The sequence below is a fragment of the Athene cunicularia genome, assembly GCF_003259725.1.
Source record: "Athene cunicularia isolate RWA chromosome 7 unlocalized genomic scaffold, athCun1 chr7_part1, whole genome shotgun sequence".
NCBI classification, from domain to species: domain Eukaryota; kingdom Metazoa; phylum Chordata; class Aves; order Strigiformes; family Strigidae; genus Athene; species Athene cunicularia.
Window position 1 is genome coordinate 1,206,948 of NW_020799107.1, and position 15,319 is coordinate 1,222,266.

A 15,319-nucleotide genomic window follows, 5' to 3' on the forward strand; every position below is an offset into this window, starting at 1 on the left:
TCTCTCTTTCTCTCTTTCTCTCTTTCTCTCTTTCTCTCTTTCTCTCTTTCTCTCTTTCTCTCTTTCTCTCTTTCTCTCTTTCTCTCTTTCTCTCTTTCTCTCTTTCTCTCTTTCTCTCTTTCTCTCTTTCTCTCTTTCTCTCTTTCTCTCTTTCTCTCTTTCTCTCTTTCTCTCTTTCTCTCTTTCTCTCTTTCTCTCTTTCTCTCTTTCTCTCTTTCTCTCTTTCTCTCTTTCTCTCTTTCTCTCTTTCTCTCTTTCTCTCTTTCTCTCTTTCTCTCTTTCTCTCTTTCTCTCTTTCTCTCTTTCTCTCTTTCTCTCTTTCTCTCTTTCTCTCTTTCTCTCTTTCTCTCTTTCTCTCTTTCTCTCTTTCTCTCTTTCTCTCTTTCTCTCTTTCTCTCTTTCTCTCTTTCTCTCTTTCTCTCTTTCTCTCTTTCTCTCTTTCTCTCTTTCTCTCTTTCTCTCTTTCTCTCTTTCTCTCTTTCTCTCTTTCTCTCTTTCTCTCTTTCTCTCTTTCTCTCTTTCTCTCTTTCTCTCTTTCTCTCTTTCTCTCTTTCTCTCTTTCTCTCTTTCTCTCTTTCTCTCTTTCTCTCTTTCTCTCTTTCTCTCTTTCTCTCTTTCTCTCTTTCTCTCTTTCTCTCTTTCTCTCTTTCTCTCTTTCTCTCTTTCTCTCTTTCTCTCTTTCTCTCTTTCTCTCTCTCTCTCTTTCTCTCTTTCTCTCTTTCTCTCTTTCTCTCTTTCTCTCTTTCTCTCTTTCTCTCTTTCTCTCTTTCTCTCTTTCTCTCTATCTCTCTCTCTATTTCTCTCTTTCTCTCTTTCTTTCTCTCTTTCTCTCTTTCTCTCTTTCTCTCTTTCTCTCTCTCTTTCTCTCTTTCTCTCTCTCTTTCTCTCTCTCTCTCTCTCTCTCTCTCTCTCTTTCTCTCTTTCTCTCTTTCTCTCTTTCTCTCTTTCTCTCTGTCTGTCTGTCTGATTCCTCAGATCGATAAACCACCACTCAGGAAAATGCAGCAGGTGGCTGCGTGGTGCAGGTACAGCTGCATAGATGAACTTAGCTCCCCTGTTAGCCTCTTTCTCCTGCTGTGGTGCTGATGTAGTTTGTAGTCTCAGTATAACAGTGCATGTGATGCCTCTGCCATAGCAAGGGAGCAAGAGGGAGAAGCAAATGGAGAGGCTAACATCCCCAGTAAATATGTGCCTGATTATTGAAGTTAAAGTGTATATGATGAATCTGACATTATTTTCCAAATTTTGGAAATAACTCTACAGTTATAGCTTTCTTGTGTTCAGAAATACCTTTGCTAAGAGGCAGAATATATCAGATACAGGTCATGGTATTAGGGGTTTGTCATAGTTACCTCTCACAGTAATGACATGCAGCAGATCATTAGCAGCTTGACCATGCTCCTCTAGGAATGAAAGGAGCAAGTGGAGAACAACCTCAGATTCAGCAGTGATGTCCCAGAATTTTTGAAGCAGCAGCTCCAATAAGGCAACAATGTCTGGGGGACCAGCATGGACAAAATGTGTAACTGGATCCATCTAAACTCAGCTGAAAACTAATCACGTCATAAGAGTGCTGGCTGCATCCAACCTCCTGCTCTAACTGGGACCAACACTTGACCCGGTCGGCTGTGGTTTGTAAAGCACAGTATTGAAAACCTCAAGGACAGAGATTTCACAGATGCTGTAGGTAACCTTTTCCACTGCTGCAATATTGTTCCAGCTGAACAATACTGGTCTTCAAGCTGAATTGCCAATGCTTAAATTTGGAGCCACTGGCCCTTTTAAAGTCTTTTGATAGGACTGGAAAGAGTTGAGTTTGTAATATTTGTCTTGCCTCTCTTCTCTTCACCAGACTAAACAAGGCCAGCTCCTTCAGCCTCTTCTCATAGCTCACATTTTCTCCATCCCAACCATCTTTGTAGCCCTCTGCTCTTCCCTCTGTTTTTGTCCATGCTCTTGAACCTAGGGACCCAAAACTAGGCACAGTATTCCACACCAGTACCAAGTAGATGGGGACAGTAACTTCCATCTGCTGGGCACACACTTTCTAATGTAGCCTGTGAGATGGTTTGTTTTATTTGCAATGAGAGCATTCAGTTTGGTGTCCATCGTGAGCCCGGTTCCCTCTCAGCAATGCTGCAGCTTTGTCAGTTTGTTCAGAGGCCATAGTGATGCACGGGTTCGTTCCACCCATGGTATAGAGATTTGCAAGTCTCCCTCTTGAACTTGCTGCTGTTACTATTGACCCAGTCCTCTAGCTGTTGCTCTTGCTCTGCTGTATAGAGAAGCTCCAGTGGACTGATGGTAAGATAGGTATCTAAATGAGTTAGAGCTGGGCTTATGTCACTACAGGGTTTTCTGGATTGGAGCTGTATCATGTTTGGAGCACAGACAGTGCTATACCTATATGATTGGCAGTCTCCCTACTCTACCTATACACAAGGAGAAGAGGGGCATATTTGCAGCAAGCCTGGGAAGCTTTGAACCAGCTCTGGTAATGAGGACTGATGATACTTGTGAACAGAGTTATGCTAAATAACTACAATAATCCTTTAGAATTTACAGTCAAAACTGACATGAAGTTGTCTGTCTTATTGGCAAGAAAAGGAATAGAAGTTACTAGATGTTGAATGATGAGTTGGGATGGGTCAGTGTGCTATCCCAAAGACTTTGGTTGTCTAGCAGTATAGGTGCTTAGGAACATTATGTATCTTTTCACCAGTAATGTAACATCTCTGTAGGGTGAAGTGCAGAGGATGAGAGCGTTGCTAGCAAGCCATATGCAAACAAATTTCATGCAGAAGGCATATTTCCATTTTAATTGCATTAATGTTAATCAGTGGGAGTCAGCTGAACTGGGCCCCAGACTCTTTCTCCAATCCTCAGATTTGTATCTTTTAAGAAAAGCATTTTATGCCTTAATTTGGGAAGCAGTTTTTCCTTGAGCATAATTGTAAACTTATTAATAGTTTCACCGTGGTCTGTGGAATTTATGCTTATGTTTAAAGGTAGGCCTCGGATAAGCATTTTTCTGAATTTTGCACTACTGTGTGTGCAGTCTTGTAACTCAATTTTCCAATTCATTCCATTTATTCCTTTTAAAATCCCTCCCTATCAATTAATCATCTCCCATTTCCCAATCAAGTAACATATAAAGGCATAGTTTGCCATCTGCTTTATTCAGATCAAGCAACCTGCAGAAAGAAGGGCAGGGAGAGTCTCATCATCTTCACACTAAAAACATTAGTTCTCCCCAAAGCATCCAAAATTAGAGAAACAAGGATGATCAAAGAAAACTCTCACTTACTCTGGACAAAAATCAACAACAAAAAAAAATTCTGTAGACTCTACCCTGAGAAGGGAGAATCAAAGGAATTAACGGTGAAATAATGAGAAATGAACTTAATGTATTCCAGAATTAAAAGCAGCCTCTGAGGGGAGTGGCTGAGGAAGGGGAGGGTGGGCAAGAGTATGCAAGGGAGAAAGAAAAGACTTGAAAAGTATGAAGTCTAGCTCACCATCACAAACAGCTGGTGTCCTTAAGCTGTCAGACAAAGTGAGAGGCTCTGAACTGCAGAGCTAACCAGTACAGAGGCAGGTGTTCCTCTTTTTTTTTCCCTGGGGAAGGAGCAGGCGTGCCATATAAGCATGAAAGGGAACTCAGGCATTTCAGAGATTCAAGAAGGTGAATTTGAGCATCAGTATGCCTGAGATGCTGTTTCTTTACCCACATAGTAGAGGTGGCTTTAAAATATCTTGCTCTAAGGCTCGCTAAAATGTGGGGGAAGGAAAACAATGACTCACTAGAAAGCTCCTTCAAGTTGTTTGCAGTGTAAACTACAGAAGGATTGCTAAACATGGCCACAGCTCTACAAATAGTTTCCATCCTTCTCCTGTAAAAGGGAAGAACAAGTTCAAGGAATATTATTCCGAACAGGTGCTAACAGTGTGGAGGTGCAACACAACTTAATGCTCTCGTGTTTTTTATGGTCATCTGGTATTTAGCATGGCATCAGACTGTTCAGTACATCAGAACCTTTAGTCTCTGGTGCAAGAGAGGCTGCAATTGCCCCAGGAGTGATTTTAGATAGTGAAGTGTTTATCTGGGTGTAGCAGTCTGTGAGCTTGGCATGGCAGAAGCTGCCTTTGGGGCATCGTGGTGAAACAGAGAGGATGGTGTATTCCTTATGGAGAACAGAGCTAGGAGAAGGATGGAGTGACATGATCCACGGGAAGGCTAGTGATAGAAGAAGCATGTGAAAGGGAGCTTGAGTTTTATAAAGACTAGTTGATAAAAGCTGCTGCTCATTTATAAACTGTGGCTTCTAAGTCAGTTTTCTGCAATATGGGGAAAGACAGATCATGTTGGAGGTGCCATGGGAGGGAGATTCAGTACAGTACAGTCACTGTCACGCAACAGGTAACCGGGGCTCATGCACTTCCATATGCAGAGTCCCCAGAACTGAAAAATCTGGACATGTTCTCATAGGTAGAACAGGCTGGGGGCTATTTTCTGCTGCTGGGAGCGACTGCCAGAGTGTGGCTTGTGCCTGTGCAGCCAGCCCTTTCCCCTGTGTCAGGGGTGCATGGTCACCGTTCAGCAGTATGGATGGTCGTGTGCTCACGTTTGAGTCCCTACCATGGTCCTGCCTCGTTTATTAGTACAGGCATAGACCAACAGGATCTTTGAGGCTGTATTGGACTTGTATTTATAAGTTTTAGCCTTGATCCCATGAGTATTAATTACAGTATCCACAAGAAACACCTTCACCTACTTTACCTGTAGTGTAATGTCTTTGTTGTTATTTATGACATTCAATGTCATAGTCATTACTACGAGTAGAATAGAAATATATTGATTTGCATATATTTTCTTTACCAGTGCTGTGGCTTATGTCTTGAACAGTAATCCATAGTGGCAGCTGTTGGGATTCATCCAGAGACTGCCAGTCTTGTCACATCAGTCATTTCTGAATGACCCTTGGGATGTTTGTGGTTAAATTGCTTCTGGTGCCACACTGCGATGTAGTGACTTCACAGATGCTGTCTGGTTTGTACTTAAAATCTTGGGTTTGTGGCATGAGTAGACTATGCGATACATTCAGGTAATATGGTAATAGATGTGTTTGCATTACACTGGTATCATAAGTGAGGTTTTGTGTGGAGTTATCTGTATTCAGTCCCTATTTCCATGAAATTATAACTTTTGTGAAAATAGTGTACTGAGACTGAAACTGCCACACTTTGTAGCTAGCAGAGCAAACTCCCAGCTCCCTTTTTTGTTAAAGAAGTTTATATATATTGAAGGAAAAAAAAAAAAAAGCCAGTTTCATAATTGATGTGCTTTTAGCTTTTAAGGGCTGCTGTAGCAAAGTTGTTACTACAGAGACGAGCCCAGTTTAGTATTTTTAGCGGTTTTGATAAGAATGCTCAATGTTAATGAATGTTCTATCAACATAACTCAGTACTTGTATGCAGTCTTTATATTTTTTGACCATTTACATTAAATTCTAAAAAGGTCGTGGTTTTCTCACATGGAATTGTTCTGAACCTGGAACACTCGTCTGTGTAGCACCCTGTGAGCAGAGCCCTTTCAGTGGTCTGTCTGGGGACTCATGGTTATTGTCCCCACCCTATTTATAAACACATTCACTGAGTTAGAAATGCTTCTATTATTCTTCTGCTATTTATATCTGTTGTCTCTTAACAGCTATTTTTTGTGTATCACAAATAACTGAAACAGGATCAGGTCTTGTATTTTTGTGTGGCAAGCCTTGTTGACTTCCTTAAGCACATAATACCCAGAGTGTTTTGTTTTAAAGGTTAGATTCTAGTTAAATGCTTTGCCAAACTGGAATATAATAGGCAGTGCACGTGACTGTAAATAAGAATGTCTGAGTGACAGCAAAGGGAGCGGGGCTGGCAGGGATAGGTAGGCTCTGTTATCTGAACAACCACTTGTCCAAGTAGTTTCCTTTGAAGCAGGTTAGATGAGGAGAGACCACTGGGACATAAACAGTTTTTATTATTGATCCTGGTCTCAAAATCTTTCTGTAAGTCTGCTTAAGTCACTTTCTAGTAGTTGTGGGGTGTTTTTTTTGTTTGTTTTTTTGTGTTTTTTTTTTTTTTTAATCATTCCTTCTGTAAAATGAATTCTATGATATACTTTCTGAGAGAGATGGCCAGTACCTGGAGGCAGCCAGCTTTTGCACTTTCGTTCTGCTGCTGTGTTTGCTATGCAGTGCTGTTCCCAGTAGGGAGTAATTGCAAAGGTACATGGTTAAAGTGATGCAGGCAATACAATGTTAAATGTCCAAACAAAAAGGTTGTGTTCACTGAACTGTCATGCTAAAGAAAAGAAATTCAACTGACAAGATGTGCAGAGCACTTCTAAATTCCTGCAGTTGCCTGTGAGGTGTTTGGGTTCATCTGGGAAGAATTAGGGTTTAACTCAATGGCTTTTCCTTGAATTGCATCTCACTTTATAGCTTTGTAAAGCCTAAATGAGAGTGACTTAATTTGTTCTAGTGACAAAGTTTTCTTAAATAAGTTTCATCAAACATGCTGTCATATTTTTCAGATAAGTTTACGTGATGTCAGTTTTTTCCTCATTGAATGTTGGAGAGCTTATGTTTATGTGTTCTTACAGTGAACACATTTGTTTTCCTGAATTATCAGTCTCCTGGAAAGAGTGCTTTCTTCTAGAATGATGTTCATATGTTCATGTATTCCAAGTTTATGTATTCTGAGTATCTTTCTATCCTAAAGCAATTTTTTCATGGACAAAGTTAAAGTATTAAAGGCAGTAAAATGGTAGTTAAACTGGGGGACTTCAGGGAATGAGTGATGTTTTAAAAGCAAGTTATTTGGTATAAACTGATTTCTTATTATTGAAGAGGCAAGAGTGTATGGTCCATAGAGAGAATTACAACGCTATAATTTCATGCAGGAGTTCTTTTGAAATTCAAATGTCAATGTTTGAGTCCCAGATAACTTTGTTAATTCCAACATTTTTATGTAATGGACCTGAGCTATAAAACTGTGCTTATAAAATGATAACATCTATTGGCTTTTAAAGAAGGAGATTATGGTTTTATGGAGTGTTCAGATTAATTAACATATGTATCATTTTTATATATCTGTGTGATAATTTTTGAAGAATCATAGATACCCCAATTTAATTTTTATCTTATTTTTAAATGAAGAAGGAATTTCTTGTGGTCCATATGATGTGTGGAGGAATGTCAATGACAATGGGGCATGTGTGATATCAAGAACACAGAGCTAGGTACAGTCATTTTTTTTCCCTCATGAATGAAAGTACTCTTTGTTCTGAAATGTCAAATTTTTCTTTAATGAGACAGCAAATAGTCCTGTCACCAGGTACAGATATCTTTCCCTTGCTGGATTTACTGCTATTAACTTTTTCATTACAGATCGCATACAAAGCAAGCTAATTAACTTGTTGAGGGAAGAAGTAGAAAAGAAAAAAGAAAAGTGCAAGTTTTCCCCTAAAGGAAACACATGAAAGCGAGGTGGCAGGAAAAATGAAAGAAACTGGGAAAACTCTGTAGGTGACGCATGCTATTGTGCAGTTTACAGCATGGAACAGTTCAGATGAAGACTGTGTATTAATATGGTATTGAACTCAACTCTCTAAATATTAAAGTGCTGTTTGCAGATAACTAAACTTACTGTTTCTGAAGATGTCTGTGTATTTATGGGGCCTTAGTATAGGTAGTAGGCCGAGATGTGTTCTTTCTATCAGGAACAGCCACAGATACCTATTTTCAGTATATCTGGAGCTCAGGAATCTATCAGTCATCAAGAAAAAGCTATTCTAATCAACATTTTTACTGATAACACAGTACAAGAAATGTCAAAAAGCTAGGTCCTCAACTTTTTTGAACTGACAGGGTACCTCTGAGATTTCTTCTCCTGTTAAGTATTAACTGCAGTTTCTAGCATTATTAGCCACCAAAAAAAAAAAAAAAAAAAAAAAACTCTAGAGGGGTTGTATTCTTGCTATGTAGAAGATCCAGTCTTACAAACCCATATTCACTTGGGCAACATCTGCATGCATGTGATGGGTAGCCCATTTTTCAATTTTGTGCTGAATTTCAGGCACAGCTGCTCTTGTGTTGGCAACACAATGCCAACAGCAGGTCTGCTGTTCCTGTGTGTAGTGCTGTATAAAGCCCAAACTGAATCAATGCTGCTTCTGCTGGGAAGTGGGGTTGTTTTTTGTGGGTGGTTTTTTGTTTGTTTTTTGTTTTTAAAAATTTAATTCATGTGAAAGGGATTGTCCAATCTATTTCTTGAATCACACATCATGTTCTTTTATCACCAGCCATGTACAGGTATTGAAAAGTACTGTATGCTTGTAGAAGTCATTGAGAGGAAGAAATCTGAGGATGCAAAGCTTGTCATTGCATTTCAGCCATTAAGGGAACGTACATGTCAGTGTAGTGAGAACATATTACAAACTTTGGTCCACCATTACATTATGGTCTCTCTGTGGATAGAAGCAGCAGCTGATAACCTTTCCATTGCTAGATTCTTTTCAGAAGTGATGAACTGAGAGAAGATAGTCAGTGATAACAGACTGAATAAACAGCAGCTCCAGAAACTCTCTGATTAATAATGCTGGGTTCACAATAAAGCTGAGCAATGTATTTAGAAAGTAGAAGTCTTGGTGGAATAGTCTGTTGTCTTACCGTGCTCTCATGTAGTCGTATACAATATGATTAAGAGACGGTCAAGACTCGAGTCCTGGTTACTTAGTATGTGCATTTTACAATATGGAGAGTCCAGCACTTGGTATAGATCACGTCAGCTTCTGCAGGTGCCGTAAGTCCAATTTTATGTGAGCTAGAAATTCTTGTGTGTCCATTTGGATATAAGCTTTGTTGTTAGATCAACAGAATTGCTCAGTTTAGGAAGAACCTGCAGGTACTGACCCATAATTTTTGGGTCTGATGAGCCTTTGTAGGTGATTAGAAATCCTGTCTGCATTTTGAATATTGCTGTAAAGCTTGTGGTAAATAGAGCATGTTTTGACTGTGTGTATGAACTCAGCTGTGAGGAGGAGGAAGTGGGATCAGCAGCTCCTTCACCTCGTAAGTCCCTGGAGGCACTGTCAGCCAGACACTTTCCTTTGAAGAGTGGTTCTGAGGTTCCTCCTCTTTGTTCTGGAGGGGAAGATAGTAAATAAATGTTGACCTGTAACTGCAGCAAATTTAAAAATAAATAAATAAACAACCCTTTTTGGTTGAGCAGGCTTGCAGGATGGCTTTCTGATCCTTCTGAGTATGGCTACTAAGTGGGTATTTTATCTTGCATTGATGAAATACCTCAGCCCTCAAGGAATCATGCTGTATGTGTCTCAAAACCTTATACAAAACATTTTAGTTTTGTACTTTAGGACTACCAACATACTGTTAAACCACGTCAGAGGAATTAAACTGCCAAGACTTTCATCCACACTCTCTGGTGTGTCTGAACTGGCTGCTGTAATTTCTGCCTGCCTGTGGCCATTTCTATACCGAGAGGTAAACCCTCATCAACCTCTCACAGAAGAGTTATCCCAGCAGAGAAGGAAAACAGACATTGTTCCAGATGGGGAAAATCCCACAGGATCAAGGGTAGCCATAATTATAGCTGTTCTGCTGGGTTGGAAGAATGCAGAGGAACAACAGCGGAGGTCAGGCTTCAGCTAAACATAATACTCTTTTGTTTGCAGTAAATGCAGTTTAGCAAACAAAACTTTAGTGGGACCAGAAACATGGTGCGATGTTTACCTTTCTGTGTTCCAATAAAAAGTACTTCAGGCTTCTTTCATGTATGTGTCATGTAGCTTCTTCCAGAGCCTGACAAGAATCATCGCAGTAGCACATGTTTGGTAAGCCTTTTTCATAGCTGATTATGTTGAAATAGTAGCAGAAATATAAGCTGTAGAATTAGGTGAGTTACTTTTTTTGTCTGCTAAGTAACAGAAGGTTCCAACACACAAAGAGGAGATAACCAGCTGTTCTATTCTTAATTTTTTGTTGAAGTATTTCTGAAGACAGATCACTGAATGATGGATCCTATTTGTGTAGACTGAGCTTTCGGGAGTAGACTGAACAGCCTATAAATAACTTTCCACCATGATCAGCCATATTTGCATCTCCACTCCTACCAGAATGTCAGAATATCTGTAGCGCTAATGTACAAACTCCTAAGAGCTCGAGTTTCATAGTATTTATCTTATCCTCAAGTTGTGTCTGTTTAGTTTACCAGATCAGGGGTATTTTTGGCTCGGCATACTGAACGATAGTAAAGGTTTGAAAGATCACACAAAAAGGGAAATCTTACCAGTTGGGATCTGCAGGAGTTAATCCAAGATGCAGTACTTTTAAACATTTTCATCAGTGGTTAGAAATCCACCTATGTGTATAAGGCTGTAGAGAGAGGTCTCTATTTTCATATGATTAAATAATTTAAGAATAAAAAAGATGTGTAATTATTTTTTGATTTGCAACTTACAAATCTGCTGAAAAATAAGTTCACATAAACCCTATTATGTTGAAATGGACTTCAGAGATCAGTACTGATCTCATTTCCTTCTCTTTGGACTCATGAAAAAACAAGAGTGGATTTGTGTGAACTGTAGCTTGTGAATACTTGGGCCTTTCTTACCCAGTAGTGACCACAGACATCTCACTTCAAGAACTGGAAAAAAAAGAACTGTTGGGATTTTACTGACTGAATAGAAATCTCGATTAAAATAAAATAAAATAAATTTAAAAGGACATCATTTCCCAGCTCTTTAGCTAAAAATCTATTCAGACTTTCTTTGAGACAAGTTTCCAATGTTTTACAGGTTGAGAGAAAATATATTTCAGTTACAGTTACTGTGTGATTTTACAGCAAAGACCTATCAGTCAACTGCCCAAACTCGGACTCCGTGAAGAGAAGTGAACTGTGACTCCCTGTATGAACGTGTTCCTTTCATTGTCTCTCTGTTACCTAGGGTCAGTCATGGGGAGTTTAATGTGGGTTTTGCTTTCTTTTCAGCTGAAATAAAGATTTGTTTTAAATACTACCATGGTGTTAGTGGAGCCCTCCGAGCTACTACTCCATGTATCACTGTGAAAAACCCTGCTGTGATGGTAAGTTTAGATTATTTGTTCATTATATTTGTATAAGATTATAATAGTAGCTGTCAGACAAACCTATCAATATCAGTCTCCTAGTTTTATCATTGACTGCATTTTTTTGCAAAAAATTATATTGCCTGACAAAAATCACCAGAATTGGGAAATGCTTTTCATGGTTTTGTATGGTTCATGATAAAATAACAGTAAAAAGGTACTGAGCTTAACTGAAATCTTTTATGCTAAGGATTTGATTTTGCTTGCTTTTAGTTTTGAGACTTAGATTTGCTGTAATTTAACACCATAATAGAAATTTTTCACACTGGTTATATAACTCAAACTGAGTCCTTATCAAAAGTCTCCATTTCTTCTTATTTGTTAATATTAAAAATGAAGTTGTTGCTGAGATCGTGTCACAGATAAGAACTGTTAGTACAGAAATGAAACTGGACAACACTGCTCTTGCAAAAATTATTGAATTTTGACTTTTCACATACTACTGAAATTTAGTAATTCTCTGAGAATTATTGTTGTCCTATGCTTTCATTATGAGACTTGTTCTTTTGAAAGACTGTAAGTTTTAGAGGAGCTTTTTTTAGTTGTTTAAATAAGCTGTGGAAGAAGAGCCTTCCAAACTTGTATCCACGTGCTTTTGATGGAAGTTATTTATCTAATCAGCTAGTTCTTCAGTTGACATGAAGTTTCACAGTGCATTTGATTCATTGATATTATTTGCCAATTATTTAAGATAGCATCTGTCAGGATGGTGCCCTGACAGCTTCAGTGTTGAAAATACTGTAGAACGCAAGTTATTCAGACTGAATAACTTTTATTCCCATCCTGCACTTTTTCAGCATATATACAAATGCATGCTATGGGCTATATGATACTGTATGTGCTATACTAGATTTTATATCTTATTATACCAAGTGTTTTTTCTTTTTTTTTTTTTCTTTCTCTCAGAATTACAGACCTAGGCAATAGCATCACGGATTTGTCAGATCTGAATAATATAATTTTGCAGCAGGCATATGAACTCTTGATATTTTACAGAAGGAAATGTGTTACAGTTAATGAGCTTGACAGTACTGTCTTTAATATCAATTTATAAACTAAAGAAAGTAGGGTAGCCTGATTTTGAACAAAAGAAAACCACGCATCTCACAATAACCCTTAAAATGGGCTATGTGTTGCACAGTATCATTACTGAGAAGCAGAATGATTATACTGGATGGATAAACCATTTGAACCTGTGTGTCTTCTTGACCTTTTCACACTAACCACCGATATTTTTGAGATTCATTGCACAGAAAGGCATCTGAACTTCTGTCTTTGAATATGCATTTATTTACTTGGTAGCTACCTGAAGACCTGTGTTTCAGAGTCATTGGTCGGTCCTGAGGGGTTAACTGTCTGTCGTTATTTAAATTTCTTTCCTTTGAAGGGTAATGCAGGGTCCTGAACATTATATAGAATTTATACACCTGCCAGAAGGTGCAATTGTATATAAACATTTCTGTTTGCACTAAAAGTACAGACTTCCAGTAACAGTGAGCTGTTAGTTTCCCTGATGAGACATAGTGTTCCTCTGGCCTTGCCTGCGCAGCATCACCATTCAGGGGGATGTGCCCCTTGATGCTTCCAGGGAATCTGTCTTTAGATGAGAGGACACCGATGCAGCTGTAATTAACCCATTGCTTTTGATGCCCTCATAATTTTGATAGCATCTGTCACTGCTTAGGTGTCCATATAAAGTCACTGGCATAATGATGTCATGCTGTCTGGGAAAGTGATAGTTTCAAGCACTCTAGTGAGAATGGGGATGCATCGTGAAACCAGCAGTGAGAGAAGGGAATGGGCTGGCTGGTGACTGGCGGTGCTTGCTGGCATGGCGTGTTCCCTCACAAGACCTCTGGTGCCCATGGGGACATCGGGCATCTGCGTCATTACTGTTTCTTCATCAATTCGTTTGACTTCTTGTTACATATGAAGTATTTGAATTTTTCAACAGGAGAAATTACATGTGTTTGCTAATTTCAATAAAATTCCTATGTGCTTGCTGATTTTTGTGGGAAATATTTGAAAGTTAATGATATTAAGTACCTTAAAGCAATATAAAAAGGAATTATTGTTTTCAGTTAACGCAAAGTGGGCTTCCTGCAGCTACCTTGGCTCCAGAATCGTTTGTCAATCTGGTAACTTCAAACTGTTCAACTGCTCAAAACTGCTTTACATACTTCGTCTATACACATAGGTGTGCCATGCTTATTTTTTTAATCATTCAGAAGACTGGATGACTTCCTGTTCTATCACTAGTATTAATCCCCAGCACCATGTTTGGCTGAAGCTTTTTCATCAGGCTATGTCACCTTTTCTGCCTGAGAGTGTGTGCCTACCCAGAGAAGTGTTTGGACTTGAAAGATAGCTCCATTGATATCTTCATGATAGATTATTCAGCTGGATGCACAACTCTGAATTCAAAGGCAAATTATTCTGCTATTTGGAAGGGCTAGACGTTAACACATGAGAAACTTTGTATTTTGAAATAGTGCTTTACCTAAGGAGGGATTTCAGTAGAAACCAAACATGAAAATCTGTGAAGCATAAGCTTTTTGACCACATTCATATTTAGATATCTGATGCACTTTTCTGTTTAAAAGGAGCTTTTGTTCATAGATCTGAAGGCTTTTGTTAGTTTCTCTTTGATCTCTTTGCTTTTTTTTGTTGCACAGTAAATTATCTATTTGTGGAAGGTGACAGAAGTCACACATGCTGTCACTGGCCAGCTCAGTGCTTTGGTATGTATTACCAATCCACACTGCTGATTCTATTGTACAGAAGGGAAACGTAAGAAAATACAGTCTCCTTTTCTCTGATTAATAGTGTCTGCATGTGTATTAGCCTGTACATGTTTGATTTGGAAGATTCCAAGTACTGATGTATTAGCACTGTGTGGCATAAATAATTGATGTTTTCCTAGGAACAAATGCTGTAGCTCTTGCCTGTCTGTGGTAACAGGCAGTAGTTGGTCAGATTCATACCCGGCATACTACCTTACAATTATCATCCTCAAGCATGTACAAAGCAGACAAAAACTTCTGTGGTATATTTCATTTGTTTCTGCTCTTCAGATGGGAGTAGAAGGCACGGATGAAGGTGCTTCTGGAGCCCAGCACTCTAGGAAGTTAGTCAGCTTTACCCTCTCAGGTAAGAAATAACACTACTCTGTGTTTTACAAATTACTGTTAAAAAAACTCCCCAACATTGCTGTTTTAAATAACATCTAAGATGGAACACTTTTCTTCTTAGCCTCTGTAGGAGCACACTCTAGTGGCTTGAAAGATGTCATTTTGTTGGAACTTCTGTTGAAAACAAGCCAGAATCATGAATCTCCAGGAGTGAAAGAAATAGATTTGATGAAACCCAGCATGAAAAATTTGGAGAAATTTCCAGTTTGTACAAGGGACAGTTCCTCTCATACTCAAGAGTTGAAAACTTAGCCTCTAAATAAAATGCAAGCTGGTAGTAAAAAAGCAATGGCTGCAAACGGTGATTTAGAAAGGAAAAAAGAAATCTTTACTTGTAACACAGCTAAGCAAAATAGCTGTAAAGGTGCAGTCTACCAGCTTCACTTGTTTTGAGTAGCACTTTTATGTGGTTTTTGGTTTTATTTTAAGAGTGGAAATACCTTACATACTTAGGCTAAAATATAAATGAGGATGTGAATACCTTTCCTCCCTATATGGTCTTTGGAAAGCACTTCCTGCTTTAACTGTCTTCTGTACACTGGATCCAGTTAACATATAAGTATTTTTAAGTTGCTTTATTTAGTAGTTTATGGTGAATTGATTTCCTGGGTAATGTTTTAGGAATGCGCTCCTTTGTGAACTAACTTTAATTTACTCAATTCCTTTTTCCTTCCTTCTTGTTTTGCTTTATAGATATTAGAGCAGTTGGACTTAAAAAAGGAATGTTCTTCAACCCTGATCCTTATCTAAAGATGTCCATTCAGCCAGGCAAGAAAAGTACATTTCCTACATTTGCTCATCATGGCCAGGAAAGAAGGTCGACTATCATCAGTAACACAACTAATCCTGTTTGGCACAGAGAGGTAGTGTATCCCATTTGAGAGATGTCTGCCAGCTGATGCAGTGTACCAGGCTTGTATCTTCTCTTTATGC

The 15,319-nt window shown here is 38.7% G+C and overlaps 1 protein-coding gene across 1 annotated transcript in view; it reads left to right on the forward strand.

Moving 5' to 3' along the window:
* HECW2 (HECT, C2 and WW domain containing E3 ubiquitin protein ligase 2) overlaps positions 1-15,319 on the forward strand; it is a 113,201-nt gene that overhangs the window by 35,560 nt on the left and 62,322 nt on the right. Inside the window, exons 3-5 of the mRNA XM_026853072.1 lie at positions 11,059-11,153; positions 14,270-14,345; positions 15,080-15,249. Coding sequence (XP_026708873.1) covers positions 11,059-11,153; positions 14,270-14,345; positions 15,080-15,249 — 341 coding nt within the window. The remainder of the gene's footprint in view (positions 1-11,058; positions 11,154-14,269; positions 14,346-15,079; positions 15,250-15,319) is intronic.